General features: G+C 48.4%; 1 protein-coding gene across 3 annotated transcripts in view; it reads right to left on the bottom strand.

The window, feature by feature from the left end:
• The window catches only part of FAM117A (family with sequence similarity 117 member A), a 42,889-nt gene that overhangs the window by 13,302 nt on the left and 10,475 nt on the right, over positions 1 to 19,112 (bottom strand). For all 3 annotated transcript variants that reach the window (XM_082602666.1, XM_082602667.1, XM_082602668.1), the window contains exon 2: positions 4,103 to 4,272. In XM_082602666.1, coding sequence (XP_082458792.1) covers positions 4,103 to 4,272 — 170 coding nt within the window. The remainder of the gene's footprint in view (positions 1 to 4,102; positions 4,273 to 19,112) is intronic.

Raw genomic sequence — 19,112 nt, 5'->3', positions numbered from 1 at the left:
AAGGCCCATCATAAGCAGACTGAATCGTGTGTCATCACCAAATGTGAGGCACTGGACTGGGAAAAAGAGGAGGAGAGCACACAGGTAGGGAAAGTCACAGACAGGGAAGAGTCTTCCCAAACGAAGCCACCTCCGCCTCTGCCCTTCCGGACACTCCACGAAGGTTGTCAAGGACTTAAGCTAATTTTTCTTCCCAAAGCGTAACTCAGGCCTAAAGAAAATAAGTCTCTCATAAGGGCATCCCTACCTCACCTGGAGCCTGCAGAGGAAATGGGGCTGGGGATGAGCAGAACGGGGGGCCAGGCAGAGCAGGCACCCAGGGTCCCGTCTGTCTCCAGGATGAGAACACCAGCGGGGGAACTTGGCTCCAACAGTCATTCCAGCTGTGGTAAGACCACTTCCTCCCTCCAGAAGAGCGCGAGAAGACTCCCAGCAAGAAGGGAGGGGGTAACTGCAACCCCCAGCATGTGCTGCCATCTCCCGGCCCGGCCCCGGGCCCAGTGCCAGGAGCGGCCGGCCCACAGCACTTGATGGCCAGCTCTGAGTGACCAGCTGACCTGGGGGAGGGCAGTCAGGAGAGGGGAAAACAGATTCAGATTTACCTGGACAATCCTGACAAAGTCCTCCGAGACACAAAGAAACCTCCAGATGACGGTGACACCACACAAGAGCCTTCCTAGTCCTCGCTGACTGGCCCCTCTGCACCCAGCACCCACTGCACCCAAGCTGTTCCTTACATCCACCAAGCTGACCTCTGGGAGACCTGGTCATCCCGCTCCCATCACCCATCCTGGCTCAGAACATGTAGCAGCTCCAAAGCCCTCCTTCCCCGATGACCACATTCACACCTCCTTAGGAGAACCAATTTCCCGAATAAGATCCATCCACCTCTCTTCCTCACTCGCCCCAAATATTTGGGTGAGCCCGCTCTCCATGTCAGACTGCAAGTTGCTTGGGAACCACCCGTGCTATCCTTTGCGCCTGCCTAAGGGCTTAAAACACAGCTAAGTCCAGGGAGGGAATACTGGGACTGTTGGCAACCTGCTGCAATTCGAGAACCGAGAGCTTTTAACCCATCTTCTGCCTTGGGAGAAGCCTTGAGGACGCAGTGTGCTGGGCTATCTAAATGTCAGGTGTTCTGATATGAAACTTGCAGGGCTCTTGCCTGCTCTAGGGGGTTCAGAGCGGGGCGCCGAGCTGCTCGGCCTACACCATGACTATGGCTGCTGTCCTTACTGCAAGTCCTGACCCTGGGAGTGCCAGGCTGATGAGGTCTCCAAACACACACTCTGGCGGTTGGCTGGGGTGTGTGTGGGGCTGGGTCAGGGGCACAGATAAGAGAGCAGAAGTGAGGGCCTGCCAGGTGCGGTGGAGGTACTTCACTGGTGTGGCTAGAAGAGAAAGCGCAGAAGGTGGGGGTAGGGGTGGGAACAGCCCCCCTCGAGCTCAAAGGAATTAAGGAAATGTGCTGGCATCGTCTATTTTTAGTGACTTAAAAGCTTTCAAGGACTTTGGTAGATCCTGCCTCCCTACCTTCCCTCCACGCTTCTCTGCACCCCCTTGTGTCTCCCCCATAAAACCTCTCCCTCATCTCCAGTCCCTTCTGGGTGATGCAGCCATGCTCAGTAGGGAAGGAGCACCAATTTCTTTGGGAGATGTTGAAGGAGGCAGCTTGTGCCAGACCAGGGTGCTCAAGCAAGAATTTGAATGGAGCCCAAAACCTAGCAGCAGAAAATTCCCAGAAGGCCAGGAATGAAAGATGGGCAGAGCACATACTGGGGTTCGGATGCCCACGTTGATCAGAATTCTCCCACCTCCTGACTGCAGCCACAATATTGACAGGTTGCTAAGGGTTCCTCGAGGGCTGGAGCCCAGCCCAGGGAAAGAGGAAAGCTGCACAGCTCGGCCTTGCCAGACCCGCGGAGGCGCATCGCTGGCCTCTGTCTTGCTGTGGCAAGAAGCCCGGACTTGTTATATAAAAGATCTGGCCTGCAGCTGGAGCCTGAGCAAAACACACAGCCTAGAGCCCATGCCTCTAAACCCGGCCAGGGAACATCTGAGGCCAACCCTGCCTGGAGCTGACAAAGAGAACGCCATCTGAGGAGTGGGATGGAGGCTTCCTAGAAGGCTGGTGGCAGGAAATGACAGTGACGGGGATACGGGGATAGGCAGGTGGGCTGCATGGAAGCCTGCCATCTGACGAAGGGAGATGTAATCGTGAGCTTACACGACCAAAGCAACCTCAAGTCCTGCTCCTCCAGGAAGCCCTCCGTGACTAGACGCATTATTTGGACTAAACACTCTCTCAACAGAGAAAGGGGTGTGTGCTCCAGGCACGTGAAGGGGAAGTATAACCTATCCTACTTGCCCTTTTCAGGGGACACAGGGAACAACAGTGCCTGGGGCTTCCGGGAAGTCGGCGTGCTACCTGGAGCGTGCTCTCCCTTCACAGTCTGTTCCTAGATCTAAAGAATGCCATTGGACTTCCCTGGTGGCGCAGTGGTTAAGAATCCACCTGCCAACGCAGGGGACACGGGTTCGAGCCCTGGTCAGGGAAGATCCCACATGCCGCGGAGCAGCTAAACCCGTGCACCACAACTACTGAGCCTGCGCTCTAGAGCCTGTGAGCCACAACTACTGAGCCCACATGCCACAACTACTGAAACCGCACACCTACAGCCTGTGCTCCACAACAAGAGAAGCCACCGCAATGAGAAGCCCACGCACTGCAATGAAGAGTAGCCCCCGCTCGCCGCAACTAGAGAGAGCACACACGGAGCAAAGAAGACCCAACGCAGCCCAAAACAAATTAATTAATTAATTTTTTTTTAAAAAAAAAGAGTGCCATCAGTTTTAACTGCAGCAACTCCTGTTGGTCCAAGGTGGCATATTCCTATGAGAATTCCCCTGCTGTAAACTGTGCCAGACATGTGGCCCCATCTCATCCTTTGGCTCCCTGTTCACTGGCCTTCATGGAACCGACATCCAGATGCACCAAGGTCAAATCTTGTTCTCATTTCCTTGTTCTCCACTCTGACATGCCAAGAACAGTACTGGGCATTCAAACATTCACTAATAACATTTGAAAATGGATCTCATTTTAAAAATAAATAAAAGGGACTGGGAGATGTGCTCCGCAGAGGAGGACAGGGGAAGCGAGCGCACAGAACCCTTTCCCATTTGGCCGGCACCCCACCTCCAGTCAGGTGGGGCGGGCACACTCCAGCGACGTGCAAAGGAAGAGTGGCTGGCCCAGCATCCCCCAGGACATGGGCTGCCTCTCCTCTGGGCCTGTGTTCTCCCCACCCTGTTTCCTCTTCCCTGAGAACAACTCATTTGTTCTGAAGTTGAACAGGAATGGGCTTAAACTGCATCAAAAGGGAGAAGATCTGACTCTTAAAAACTTAACTGCTGAAAATGTTGAAGTCCTGAGTCAGATGAAGAGATATCTTTGTAAAGTTTCACATATGAGATGACTTCTTGCTCAGGCTAACACTACCTTACTCAAAAACTGACCAATGGACTGGATGATTACGGAGATCCCTTCTAAGTTTAGGATCCTTAATGAAGAGGGGACCTGGGCTCCGTCGGACTCAAATGGGTCCCCCGAGATCCCAGCAGGGCTGCTGATCAGGGATCAACTCGCCATTATCTGAGAACTTTCCGCTCCTGTTGCTCTAGTGGGATCTATCCTGGCCCAACACACTCTCGGGCCACCTCTTCCAGGTGTCTGGGGAATGCATACTCAGTTGAATGTTGGTCTGTTTTAGCAACGTAGATCTCATTTATTAAAACCTAGGATAAATTCCAAAATCAACTCTGGTATACCCACACGTGAATACTCAAAGCCAAACTGATAAACCCAGATTGCCTTCTCTCTCCCACCAGTCAGGTGGAATGCAAACTCATTTTCAGGTAAATTTACGAAGAGAACCAAGTTGGTTAACATGAGATGATGAAAAGCTACATGGTGCATATGTACAGCCAAAACCCAGGACAAGTCACATCAATGACTGAGTATTGGTAAGTCGACCCAAGGCCTCCTCGGCCAGCCCACCGCCCCACCTTTATCCCTTATCCCATTAGCAGAGAGCTTCATTACCTGGGTGGCCTTGTCATTGGTACAGCAGGTGAAGGCCCCATCAGCATCTCGTGGCCACTGGCCCAAAAGGTAGGAGCTGAGGATGGTGTCCAGGGAGAATGTACGCCGGACCTGGGGTGGCTGAGGCCTACACACTGGTTTTTCTGGGGCCACGGAACACGGGACGCTGGCTGGAAGAGAGCACAGCCCGCACACCTGGACGTCAGCATGGAGGCAGCACAGTAACCAACCTTCCCTCTTCTAGGAGGCCTCAGCGGACTGCTGCATCTTCACTTGGAGTTACCTCCCTCCGACAGAATTGGAAGCAGCCCATAAAAGCGCATACAGCATGATGAAAGCTCTCCTGACTTATCCAGCTGGTCTTTGTCACTGGAAACAATTTACACCATTTCACGCTGGACGAGGGGTTACTTTACACACGTCTTCTTTCCCCTGTTCCTAATGGACTACAGACTGTGAACTCCCAGGTCTCCGCACTGAGTTTCCTGAGAGCAGGACTGTTTCCCATCATTAAAGAAGAAACTGGAAGTGGACAAAAACCAAGTTGTCCTCCATCTTTTATCCTGCCTTTTATTTCCTTTTATCTCCTGCCTTCATCCAGCACTGATTGCAAGGCTCCTATGTACAAATTCAACCCAGTTAACTGAAGGACTCCTCCTACTTCCTTCAAGACCATTAGCTCCAGGGAACCTAGGTGACTGAGACAAAGAGAATGACATAACTACTTTCAACTATCCAGGATCCAGGAGAATATCCAAATCTTTTGGTTCTCTCCTCTGTCTCTGACTTCTGGCTAAATGGAACAAAAATAAAGCAGTTACAAATCCACTTATTTTATTTTTACCTTGATAAAAGCTTTCTGGGGGAAGGTAAAAGTTGAAACTTTTGCTAAAATCTAAGCATTCTGGAATCACCTGTAAGTCTCAGTCACCTGGGTTGACCGTGTTTTCCGCAGCCACATTCAAAACACACTGCTATCTTAAGGTCTGTAAGGCTCTTTCCTTTCAGCAGAGCAAAATGCTTTCACATCTGTACTCATCTCTTGATAATTCATGTGTGCATTAAGCACAGCAAAAGAACTGGGGACTGTAGATATAAATAAACTTGAAGAGCTTTATATAAAAAGACACTAACAGGTTGGCAGGTTCCTCAAAAACTTAAATATAGAATTACCATACCATCCAGCAATTCAGCTTCTAGGTATATATACAGAAGGAATGAAAGGAGGGTCTCAAAGAGATATTTGTACACCCATGTTCATAGCAGCAGTACTCACAATAGCCAAGGGGTAGAAACAACCCAAGTGTTCACTGACAGACAAACGGATCAACAAAATGTCTTCTATACATACAACGGAGTCTCAAAGAGGGATGAAGTTCTGATACGTGTCGTACCATGGATGAAACTTCAAAACATTATGCTACATGAAATAAAACCGACACAAAAGGACAAGTATTGTATGATTCCACTTATATGAGGTACCTAGAATAGGCAAATTCATAGGGACAGAAAGTAGAACAGAGGTTACCAGGGGCTCAGGGGGAGAAGGGAATGGGGCATTATCATTTAATGGGCACAGAGTTTCTGCTTGGGGTGATGAAAATATTCTGGAAATGGACAGTGGTGATGGTTACACAACATTGTAAGTGTACTTAATGTCACAGAATCATAAACTTATAATGGTTAAATGGTAAATTTTATGTTATGTGTGTTTTACCACAATAAAAAAAAGGAGAGAAACACTAATAATACTATCTACATTCTCCAAATCCATTTAAATATTTACACACATTTTGACATAGTATAATCAATACGAAATGTATTACATGATATTCTGCTTTGTTCTACCCATTTCATATACCCATTTCCAAGTATCAACAATCTACATATCTGTCATTTTTAAAGACTACATAATATTCCACCAGGTTGATATACAGTAGTTTGCTTAGCCACTCCCATATTATTGGACGTTTCAGAGGTTCCTCCCACCCCAATTTGGATATCATAAATGTTATTGCATGGATAACTTTTAGTCTCAGGTTTTATCTAATTCCTTACATATTTCTAGGTCATTTTCCTCAGCCATCATATAGTATGTGCTCCTTTAAAACAAACTAAAGGGACTTCCCTGGTGGTGCAGTGGTTAAGAATCCTCCTGCCAACGCAGGGGACACGGCTTCGGTCCCTGGTCCGGGAAGATCCCACATGCCGCAGAGCAACTAAGCCCGCGCACCACAACTACTGAAGCCCACGCACCTAGAGCCCGTGCTCTGCAACGAGAAGCCACGGCAATGAGAAGCCTGTGCCCTGCAACGAAGAGTGGCCCCTGCTCGCCGCAACAAAGCCCACGCACAACAACGAAGAACCAACACAGCCAATAAATAAATAAATAAATTTATTTTTAAAAATAAATAAATTTTAAAAAACAAATTAAAAATGACTTATAAAAGTAGTGTTGGGGGGGGGCTTCCCTGGTGGCGCAGTGGTTGAGAGTCTGCCTGCCGATGCAGGGGACACGGGTTCATACCCCGGTCCGGGAGGATCCCACATGCCGGAGAGCGGCTGGGCCCGTGAGCCATGGCCGCTGAGCCTGCGCGTCCGGAGCCTGTGCTCCGCAACGGGAGAGGCCACAGCAGTGAGAGGCCCGCATACCGCAAAACAAACAAACAAAAAAAGTAGTGTGGGTGATTCCCTGGCAGTCCAGTGGTTAGGACTCCACGCTTTCACTATCGTGGGCCCAGTTTTGATCCCTGGTCAGGGAACTAAGATCCTGCAAGCCATGTGTTGCGGCCAAAAAAAAAAAAAAGGAGTGTGAATTGTGGAAAATTCAAGAAATACGCAAACAAACAGAAAAAACTGCAAATCTCCATACCCAGAGATAATCACGGATAATACTATGAGATATATATCCTTGGGGGCCCTGCCTTCTATGTGTGTGCGTGTGTGTGTATGCTTTAAAATGAAAAACGGGATTATACCGTACATATTATTTTGCAATGAGTTTTCACCTTATATCATAAACACCTTTCCAAATCAATATATACTGACCTACAACACACCCTTTTAAATGACCTTAACACTCTTTAAACTCTTCAAAGGCTTTCTTTCAAAGACAGTACTCATAGGCCTCATGCTCTGGTCCCACTTACCTTTCCTTTACACGTCACTCCTCTTCAAGATCTCTTATGTCCTGGACAAACTACACTATGCACCATTTCTCACCCATGTCTTGGGCCTGCCCTCCTCTGAGGTTTTGCACATGTGCTCAGGGCTGAAATGTGATCCATCCATCAGGGCCAGCCTAAACATCTCCACCTCCACGGAGCTTCCTGAGTCCCCTGGAAGGAATGTCTCAGGATTTTCTGATTTTTCCCAGCACTTTGTACTCTTCTAGTACTTCCCAGCCTCTATTGGATTACAAGTATTTGTAACTCCCAGCTAATAAACAACCTGTGGCCAAGGGCTGTCTAATTTATCTTTGAACCCCACACAGCATCTAAAGCATAGGGTTGGAGATCGGCAGACGCCTAAGTATTTGTATAAAATCAAAAACCTGTTACTATAAGGGAGAGCCTGCCCTAATTACACCTGGATTCTAAGTTTGTGTGCCTTGCACATCCATGCTCACCCTGCTCCCTGTGAGTGAATCCCCTTGAGCTGCTTGTCCCCTTTCCTGTCTGAGGCTCAGGGAGGCCCAACCTCTTTCTTCCCCTCCCTGCACCTGTCACCCAGAAAGTTAGTGACAGGCACGCTGGGATCAAGCCCCAACTGCATCCCCTACACTGGCATTTCAACCACTCATTTTTCTATCCTGGGCTTAAGATCAAAAGGTGGCAATCTGGATACTTCTGGGAGATCCTGACCCATGCCTGCAGCCTGGCCAGACACCAAAATGCTGTCCTGTGGTTCTTCCAAACTGTCTCTAAGAGCCCACTGATGAGGCGGGGGCCCTTCCTTGAAGGCAAGTTTACAAGGTTACATGACAGAGAAGCAATGAGGCAGGTGGGAAGCAGGTGAGCCAGGGACTGGCAGAGAGGCCAGAACACCGTGATTTTAACAGCTCCTTCACCGTTGTCGGAAGGAAGAGGTCTGGGACTCCAGGGCTGAGGAAAAAGCACTGGGGAGAAAGATTTCTTGGGGCCACCTCTCCCAGCCCCTCAGAAGAAATTGCTGCAAAAACCTCCTTTAGAATTTTTTCCATCCTGAGACCCTAAGTGTGCTCTTCTAAGTTTGAGTGCCTTGTACCCTAAGTATGTATAATACTTTCAAGTTTGTATAATACTTTCAAGTTTTGCCCCCTCCTCACAAAGTACCTGTGTGTGTACAGTCTTTTGTTCTCCTAAAGGGGCTCCAGAAAGACTGATAAGGAGACCAAGGCACAGAGAAGTCCAGTCTCAGATTGGACTTGGTCGCCCAGAAAGTCAGGAGCAGTCCTACATCCAAATCCAAGCCTCCTTCTTCCTGCATCAGTCCACAGGGCTCTTGGCCCTTTTGCATCAGGAACACCTCCAAGGGTGCAGGACACCTGCCTACATACCTGAAGGAAGAAATGCCTGGCAGCTCCTTCAGGGAGGGGAGTAAGGAAGGAGACCACATAGCAATGTTTTGTTTGGGGTGTTGGTTGGTTGGTGTTTTGGAGAAGCCTTTGAAACCTAGTGGGAAGGATTCTAGTGAACCATGCCCATGTTACATCTTCCCATTGATACCCTTCACAGCCCACCTCATTCGCGAGTTACAGGAGGAGTCCAATTTCAAGGGCAGTAATCAGAGGTGACATTTTATTCCCCAGCACCCCCAGGGTTGGGGGGGACCCAGGATCCTGGAATTTGGTATAAGAATCCAACCACCCATTTTGATCAACTCTACATCCAATTCTGACCAAAGTTATTCATAAAGACTCTGAGTGCTTCATCGGTTCTGACTTGCTCCTCCGTATACAAAAACAAAACAAAACAAAAACACGAATACAAAAAAAAAAAAAAAGGGGGGGGGAAGGAAGGGTGGATGGGGAGAAACCAAGTACCCCAATCCAGAGCCGGCTGCCTCTGACCCAGCCCCCTCCTCTCTGCTAGGCCTGCAAGGATGTCACTGCATCTAAGACTAACTGGAGGACTCGCCTCAGTTTCTTTTCCTTAAATGAGACCGCTGGGCCTCAGACTTATTTCTACAATGACCACATCCTAGCACAGGGTGCCGGCCCAGCTCCTGACCAGCCGCAAGGTGACGGAATTCCCTTCTGTCTCAAAGCGCTCAGCAAAGCCGCAGCTCCCCTCCCAAACCCCCACGTTCTTAGACCCTTTCAGGTGACAAAAGTGCCATGTTTCCTTCACGCCCAGAAAATAAGGGAGGGGGGCACTTTAAAAAGATGAGATTTTGACAGGAAAACAAATCTACCACTTATTTTAAAAACTCCACCCTAAATGGTTTGGTGATGACCTGCTAATTTGGGCACCAGAACTGATTAAGGGTGAAACCAAGGTGTCAGGTTCCCCCCAGACGCAACACAAACCGAAGCCAAAGCCAGACACTGACATGCTCTGTGCCATCCTCGAAGGGGCCACAGGCTGGAGCGGTGTGGCCCCTGAAGACCTGGGAGGGGCTCAGGTGTGAGGGGTCTGGCTCTGACTGCAGCTCTGCCCTCGCTGTGGCGTGACCGCGGCCCACACCTCATGCCCTCCCCCCTCACCGGGCCTGCTCTCCCATCCCGCAGGCAGGAGCACAGTCCCAGCCTCAGTTGCCTCTCAGGGACGCTGTAAAGAACAGAAGATGAGATGCAAAAAGGCTTTAAAGTCTTCATTAGATAGATCACGTCAAACCAATTACTGTCAGTCAGCCCCTCCCCACAGCACAATCTTTTAGGACTGAAGGTGTGGGTGGGGAAGGAAGAGGCGACATGCAGGGTGAGGTCCAGCCACCACTGTCCCCTGGGAAGGCCCACAGCTTCAGTGTCAGAGCCCTTTCCTTTCCTAGTGGTGGTCTAACCCAGCCAGGACAGCACCCGGAGCGAATGACGCAGGCGAAAGAGAGCCGCTGTCAGCGCCGAGCACCTCCCTCAGTCGGGAACATCCTCTAAGAAATCTCACAAGTGAGTGCAGCTGAAATAGGGGCTCCTGGGCTTATCCCCCCCTTACGGGTGCTCCCACTGGAAAGATGTGGGGATGGGGCTCTGCCCTGCAGTTGTGTGATTATGCTTAAAGGAGAAGCGATGAGAAGTCACAACGGTTGCCTGTGGTCGGAAGATGAACTGGTTTCATTTCTGGAAAGTACCCCTCTCAGATTTGGGAAACAGGACAATGGGCTGCCCTGTCTGAGAAGAGACGCCCCTATCATGACAGGCCAAGACAAAGCAGCAAGTTGCGGGGCCCTGGCTGGGTGGCTGCGGGAGGGTGGGGTGTCCTGTTTACAGCGCTGTGGGGTATTATCGGCCCATCGCATGCAGCAGGCTCCACAGCCCAACCACCTGGCGGAGCTCCCTGGCACAGGGCCAGGCCATTTCACCATGCAGCTGAGCAGTGGCGGATGCTTTGGTTCTTGGGCAACGGCAAATGGAAACAACAAAACAAAACAGCACACACCAGAGATAAGAAGCCTTAGGTGCTATCTTCCGGAGCCACTTGGCCCTGTCCCCCAACTGCTACATTTGTATTGGCTTTGGGGAGAGCAGGCTCTGAGTGGAGAGGACCAGCGGTCAAGTGTCTGCTGTGCCTTGGGGGACAGTGAATAGGGCAGAAACACACAAACAGCTGACGAGGGGCCTGGCACACCACAGTAGACTGACTGATTCCTTCAGTAGCAGATTCCGGGTGCCCACCACAAACCAGCCCTGAGATAGGCACTGGTGACACGGGAGGAGCAGGACAAGAAGCTGCTGACCAAGCTGAAGGGGGGTAGGCCGATGCGATACCTAAGGGCCAGGCTGCCAGCTCAACCTCTGGGGGCTCCTCCAGCCACTGACCCTTCAGAAGGACCACCATTTGGTCTCTGCTGTTCCCTCATATTCCTGGCTGGAAACCAGCTCAGGCCTGACCACACCAGCAAACCCCCACTGCGGGAACCCGAAGGAGGAGGGCGACGGCTCTTAGACGGAGGCGGCAGGGAAAGGAGGAAGGCGGCAGAGGACGCAGGAAGTGAGGCATCTGGGGCTGCCCGTCCCAACCTGGCCGGAGACAGGCTGTGGGGCAGAGGCTTAGCAGCTCACAAGGAGAGACCAGCCCCTGACCAGAGGGCCCTGGCTGGGAATCTAGGGGGGCTACTTCACTTATTTTACTATCTTTGGGGCAATGCAGGAGAGAGAAGTCTGGGAAACAAGACAAGGCTACTCTCCACCCATCCTCCATTAGCTTGAGGCTGAGTGACCCCAAAATACCCAAGAAGGACGACAGAAGGAAGAAGAGAGACAGCCAATGAGATTTCACAGGTGGCAAAAACTCAGCAACTGGCAGGTTCAACAAACAAGTTATCAGTCACTTCCTCATGTCACTGGGGTTTGAGCCATTATTAGCACTAAACTTCTTGCCTTCCCTCTTTAAAATAGCTCTCATTATAACAGAAGCTGTACATATACAGGAGGAAATTAGAGGAAATTTTAAAAATGCAGATTAGCAAAAACTGAAAAATAAAAACGATGCTTGCCGCCTCTCAGAGATCACCACCTGCACATCCTTCCTGATCTCTCCCTGCGCACCTCTGTGTGCATGTGTATTTTTAATAAAATGAGGTCTTATTACACGTTTTTCTAACAATATGCTTTTCTCAGCCCCTGATCTTCACTTCAGGAGAAGCAGTCGGGGAAAGGGCCGCCCAGGAGGCTGAGGCAGTGCAGACGGTTGGAGGGAGCAGGCCCGGCCCTGTCCCGTCTCCTAGCTGTGATGCAGAACTTTTGTTGGGGGTGGGGGAGGCGGGGGGAATGATAACCCGGAGGGGAGCAAAGTAAAACAGGGATGCAGAATTTCTAAATATTCCCCAATACCAGATTTGCAGTAAGTAGGGGAAGGTCCTCCTCACAGCTTCACAGGGATTACTTTTCCACTTCAGTATGTGTGTTGGGATTAAACAGTGCAAGCAGTCTTCTGAGCTGCTTGCGGTCCTGCGCCGCTTAACTGCTTAACTCAGGGACATGTGGGTTTTGGAGGGAAGCTGTGGTCAAACCGAAATCCTCAATATGACTGTACAAGAGTTAGAAGCCCTCCTTGGAAAGCCCAAGGAGACCCCATCCATCCCAGCTGGGAAAATTAAACCTGGGGCTTTAAACACTTCTTTCAAACCCAAGCAATAGCTCATTTCAATCATAACAGGGAGAAGAAACTAAAGAAGTGAGATTAAAAAGAAGGAAGAAAAAAAGAGTAACAGCACATTTCCCTTACCAAGAAGGCTTACCTAAAGAGAAAAAAAGAAAGAGTGATATCTGTATACACATGAAAAACTTCTCAGCCAGGACCTCAATACTAACTCCATATTTAATATTAACTCTGTATTTAATACTGTCTCCATATTTAAGTGTGTAGCTCAGGTGAAACCTTTTCTTGCTGTGTGTCTGACTCCCCAGGATGCAGACCACATCCATGGGCAGCTGGAGAGAAGGGTCAGGAGAAACCCATTTGGAAGTGTCACTATGGGGAAAAAATAAGGAATACCCTAACTCTTCTTATCAGCAAGGAGGGAAAGGGTGATCCCAAAGTGTGCATGTGTGTGTGTGTGTGCGTGTGCGCGCATACGCGCGCGTATGAAGAGTAGACAGCAGTTACTTAGACATTTGTTCAATTCTCAAGAAGCTGCAGTTAGAAAAAAAGGAAGTGGTGTGAACTTTTCACCTTTTATCTGAATTCTATGAAGAGGAGTTCTGAAGGATTTCAACATTCTTAAAACAGGACAAAATACTAGCAGTTACTGATTGGAGCATGCTTTCCTCTGGGATCTATTTGGCTTTTGTTAAAGAACAGCATAAGTAGCCATAGCCTAGCCTTCTCCCCCTAAAAGCAATCCTCACCGCCTGGCTATTTGGGAGTGATGAATTTCTGGGTGGCTATAAACTCAGAGGACAGGCATAAACCCTTCGGTATCTTCACTTCAGACGACAATCTGATTCTTATCAAGTAGAGGAGAAATCATGATGTCCACTCCAGCTCTTTAAAGATAAAAGAGGCGAAGGAAGAACCAGAGATTGGGGAGGTTCATCTACAGTAAATCCTGTGAGAGGACAACTGTGATTGGAACCCTACTCTGATTTTTGTTCTGAATGTGTGTGCCCCACACACTCTCAGGGATTCTCTGGGTGGGGCCCCAGGAACACCCTCGTGGAGACAGGTGAACTGATTTCTCCAACACCACAGAGCAACTTGAGACACAGGCCTTTCTTCCCCCACAGAAGACTTTCAAAGTGCATTTCCCCCCTTGTGTTTCATTGTCAGACTCAACTGTCATGACTGTCTGGCTGCCTTGGTTCAGGAACTTCCCCATGGACTGGAAGAGTTCTATTATTTTCCCTACTAGGAACCAGCACAATCAGACTTGGGTCTCGGGGACACTGTTTTACCCAGTGGGCATGTAGGGCAAATGGAGGAAGACAATTAAAAAGGAGGGGTCCCTTTTCTAGTGAGGACAGTGGAAATCGAGTGAAAGAAAAAAAAGGAAATAAGAATAGAATTATAGATAATGTTCAAATAGTCAAAATAATTTCTGCTTTGTGAACAAACCATGACTTATTTTTAGCTTCATCCAGCCTGCCTTCTCCCTGACCTCACGCAAACTGCCAGACAGCAACATACGTGTGAACAGCTGATACTCAATTTACTATCAGCCCAAGTCACACAAAATACCTAGAGTTTGACAGAATTTGATGGCCTCATTTTGTTGCCTTCCCGCCAATGATTCTGAAAGCCCAAAGAAAATTTCTGTACTCCTCTTTAGAACAACTCACATCAATACTCATGTCCTTCAGTGTTAGTTTAGAACTGGTTTTATGCAGCTCCCAAAGTAACAGCTCAGTCAGGAAGAGTCAGCAATGGATGCCAAAACAACTGGGAGAAACACTGTGGAGAACAGAACACTTACGTAATGTACCACGCATAAGAGAATAATGTACTTTTGCAAAGGGAAATCTGGTTGTCACCACCTCAAGTGACCCAACTCAGCATTACTAGTGACGGACATTCTGACACTCTGTACCTCCTGAAGCGGTGTATTATGAAGTACCCAGCTTCACCCACGAAATGTTCATGCCCAAGATGTGTCACCTGAATCCAACTGGGCCCCAGACCTAACTTCCCACTTGCAGGAAATACAGGAGATGGAGGAACAAGTCAAGTGCCATTGAAAGGAATCAGTCAGAAAACTCCAGAATGTGGGACAGCTAGAAGGCTGTCCACACTTCCAGTAAGTCAGTAATCAAAAAACCTAAAAACAAAAAGACAGGGATGGGAGGGGAATTTTAAACAGATTTTTTTTAAAGACATAACCAAACGAGAACCTTGACTGGACCCTGGATCAAAAATAAGAACAAAAGGGCCACAAAGAGGAAATCTGAAAATGAACTGGATATTAGATAATATGGAATTATAGTTTCCTTATGTGTAATAATGATATTATCATTATGTAGAAGAATGGTCTTATTCTCAGGAGATGCCCTTGAAGTAACAGGCGAAGTGTCAAGATATTCACACCTTGTGTTCAAACAGTTCACCAGAAAAAGTGCCTATGGATGCACATATGTGTATGTCTAGACACACATATACATAATACACACAAGGAGGGAAGAGAAATTAGACAATTGTGGCCAAAAGTTATCAGTGAGTCTAAAGTGAAAGATAAATGGATGTGTACTGGGCTTACAACTTTTCTGCAGGTTTAAAATTTTCCAAGATAAAGCTGTGAGGGAAAAAAAAAAAAAAAAAGAACTGGCTTAATTTGGAATTTGGGAAGACAGAATTAACTTCACTCCTTAGCAAGGATCTAAACTGTTTAGCAGCTCAATCTTGGCAGGTTGTAGTCAAATTCAATTGGTTCACTGTTCTGGTCTTCTAATTTGGGGAAAGAGAAGGTGGGCAAGAAGAAATGAAACAGTCAATGAGGCTTACTAGGAGGCAAGGAATTGAAGGATGTAAATCAGTACAAGGTAGAATAAAGATACTAAGGGAAGGAGACTTTAAATTAAGAAGTGGCAAAAAAAAAAAAAAAAAAGAAGTGGCATGTCGGGCTTCCGTGGTGGCACAGTGGTTAAGAATCTGCCTGCCAATGCAGGGGACACAGGTTTGAGTCTTGGTCCAGGAAGATCCCACAAGCCGCGGAGCAACCAAGCCCGTGCACCACAACTACTGAGCCTGTGCTCTAGAGCCCGTGAGCCACAACTACTGAGCCCGTGTGCCACAACTACTGAAGCCTGCATGCCTAGAGCCTGTGCTCTGCAGCAACAGAAGTCACTGCAATGAGATGCCCGCGCACTGCAACGAAGAGTAGCCCCCACTCGGCACAACTAGAGAAAGGATGCGCGCGGCAACTAAGACCCAATGCAGCCAAAAGTATTTTAAAAAAAAAAGAAGAGGTATGTCATCCCAGGAGAAAGACCCAGATTGTGCGCAGAATTAAAGAGTTCCTATGATCCAGAAACACAGTTGGAGTTGGAAATAACCTCAGATATGCCCCACCAAGTTACCCTGGACATCCATTCGCTCATTCATTACAGGAGCGTAGAAACCAGTGAGATCCCAGGGAAGATGGGTAAAAATAGCTAAAGTGAAGGTAGCTAGATCCCAAGAGGAAGACGAAGTGAATTAGAATTTATGTCTTCTTCTGCATGAGTGTAAAGAGGAAGGGCAGAAGAGACTTTAGTCAGAATAGGAGAGATTCCAGCTAGATAAAAGGAAGAACTTCCTGCTCACCAGAATGAACGAGGGAGATTGTAGAGTCTGCCCCTGAACAGCTCCAGGGAGAGAGCATTACATGCCCCCAGAGGTCTCAATATTCACCCCTCAGAAGGCAGGAGGTTGTACCTAGAGAGTCTGAGCCTCCTCTAGTTCTAGAATTCTCCAACTATTAAAGGGTAAATAAGAGATGGCTACTGACCGATTCAGCTAAATTGAAAGCCCCAGAGCCCATGCTGTTATCCGGGGCAAAATTAGTTAAGGGGGAAAGAAAGGCACAAAGTCAAAAGGAGATATGCCTTTCCTAGGCTGATCAGACAGCTGTGTCGTGGGCTCCCAGACCACCTCTCCCACTTCCTCCCCCAAGCAGGAGAGTATAAATAGCACTCAATTTACCTGTGGCTCGCCACAGGCAGAAGGGCTGGTCACGTGGTAACTGCCAAGTAGACATCAGAGCTCAGAGGGCAGGTTTGCTCACTTGCTACACCTCAGTAGGTCTGTCAGGACCTCTGCTCTGGCTCATTTTGCTCTGGGCTGGGGGGCGGGGAGGGGGGCTTAAAGGAGCAGTTACACAGTTATGTCCCTCAGGGCCATGAAGGTACAGTCACAGAACGTGCCTCGCCTTCAGGGTCTAAAATCTTATTAGGGTTAACTCTGCACAACCTTCAAAGCTTTGAAAACCTGCGTGGATCATTTTGTCCCACTTGCAAAATCTTCTCTATGTCCATCTCTTTACTTAAGTTCTACTGCGTCCCCAAAGGAAATACCTGAGAGACCACTACATCCCACCTAGTGATTCCCTACCTGGCCTCTGGCATTCTGGAACTGATCCACCCTGACCCCAAATCCCAGGCAAATTCCCAGCCTGGGCCTGGTGGAAAAACCCCAGTGTGTGCTGGGCAACATTCCAGGGCAGCCCCTGCTTTAAAGTCCTGGTCTTGCTGGTTGCTCAGATCTCCTAAGGGAGGCTCAAAGGTTATATAGTGCCTCCAGGGTAAACCTTGTCTGAAACACAAATTAGATGGTCCCTCTAGAAAGAGCCTTGAAAGGTGTGACCTTGGGAAGATTTTTCCTACCCTCACTGTCTGCCTGAGACCAATGATAACTTCACAGCAGAAGGATGCTTGTCAGGTCACCTCTCCACATGTGCTTCCGGGCACAAAGGAGGACATGGCAACAGTACCCCTGGATGGTGAGTCACACCATCTCCCCCACATACAACGGGCTTCGTATCTGCTCTTACATCAAAAGCTGCTTAACAGTAATGACACCTTCTTTTATAAGTCAGGTAAAGAAAAGGCTTATCCTCCTGAAGCAAGAGGAGAATATGATCCAGGGAAACAGTCTGGGGTGTTAATTACCAAGACCCCATCCATGCCTCTAAGAACTGGAAGGGAAAGCGCAGTGGTCCCAGTCCCCTCCAAACAGACAGTTCTGGCCATTTGCACGGCAGCTCTAACACAGACCTCTACACTGCAGACAACCCAGTAAGACTTGGGGGCAGCCTTCTCTCACCCTCCTGCAACTTGTCCGGATTCCGGAGGCCATCCACTGGGCGCTGATTTTGGGGTAGGACGGAGCCAAGAGAATACTGGAGACACAGCCTATACGGCTTGGTAACTGCCTCAGGACAAACAATCTAACTGTAGAAACTGGTGTAACAATACAGTAAATGCTCAGGGGTCTATTTCACAGAACTGGCTGGAATCCATGAAAAAATCCTTTGATGATAACTTAACCACAGTCTCACACTCTAGGGCGGCTGCAGGGAGGCATTTTAGATAAAGGACACGTAGTAAAGATTCTCCAAAAACTGTTTTTTCTATGTTAAGAAGTAGAGTCAGACTCATTCACTTACCCCAATTCTGGAAGCTGGCGGGAAATGTCAGTAAGCAAAAATGTCAGGAATAATTCAAGTGCCTTCAAGGAGCACAGACAGATGCAGAGCATGCGGTTTGGAGGGAGAGAATAGGGGCTGGGAACAAACAGTAGTGTCTGAACCCCTAACTCTGCTTAGCGGTGATGACCAGATCCACCCCTTCTGGGGCCCTGTGGTTAGTGGAAAGTTTTCACTGACAAAGAGTGAAGCCCTCCCTTTGTGTATGAAGTTGTAACTCCTGTCCACTTGGTAAGACATGCCTCACTAGGCCACAAACTCCTGTACATTAACAAGGCGGTGGGCACAACAGACCGACTGGTACACAGCCAAAAAAGCTGTCTGGCCTGGCCCATAACCTGACACTGCTTTCTAGACAAAACTCAACTCCTTTTCCCCTTGGATCTCTACCATAAAAATGCGAAGTAGTATTACTCTATGGCTCTGGCACATGAGAGCCTTCCGATTTCACGTATTTTAAGAAAATGAAGAGAGTTGAGTGAAGAGCAGAGTGAGAGTTTTTCTCAGAATGAGGAAGCAGTTTTCCCTAGAAGGTACCTGGACATCCTGAATATGCTCAGTGTGGATCAGCAGCCTGCTGCAACCCTGCTGACCCCACTGCCGGGTCAGTGTGGGGCACGGACTGGGCTCAGACACACGGCCGCAGGTGCCCAATGGTTCTCAGAATCTGATGCCAAACTTGTCCAGCTCGAGCAGCAGGGACAAGCTGCAGTCTCCTACCATACCAGTCAATACCTGGGCCCAAATCCTGCCTCCGCCTCAGTGTGCTACGTGAACTCAAGACGAGTCACTTAACTTCTCTGGGCTTCGGTTGTTCTTTCTGTTAAATGGGGAGAATAAGAGATGTTATAAGGATGAGAGAAGAAGACTTTAAAGAGCTCCTGGTACAGTCAAATTAGTCTAGCATACATTCATTTTTAAAAACTTTTTATTTGGAAATAATTTCAAACATATAGGTGTAAGAATAAGACCAGTACCCAGAACATCCATATGCCCTCTACCCAGATTTGCCTATTGTTAAACATTTGCCCCGTTTGCTTTATCATTTGCTTTCTTTCACATGCACTTTTCCTCACATACACACTCATACACATGCTCTCCCCTACATTCACACCCAGCACCCACACATTCACACTCAAGACACACACACAGATGCTCACATCCAGATACACACACATACTGTCCTTTGTTGGGTTTTGTGTGGTGGTCTGTCTGTAAACAACCAGGAGGGACAGGAGGGTGGGAGGTTCGAGGCGAA

Source organism: Mesoplodon mirus (assembly GCF_964341445.2).
Source record: "Mesoplodon mirus genome assembly, chromosome: 18".
NCBI classification, from domain to species: Eukaryota; Metazoa; Chordata; class Mammalia; order Artiodactyla; family Ziphiidae; genus Mesoplodon; species Mesoplodon mirus.
Note: the sequence above shows the minus strand (reverse complement) of the source record. Positions and strands in the feature narration are given on the sequence as shown.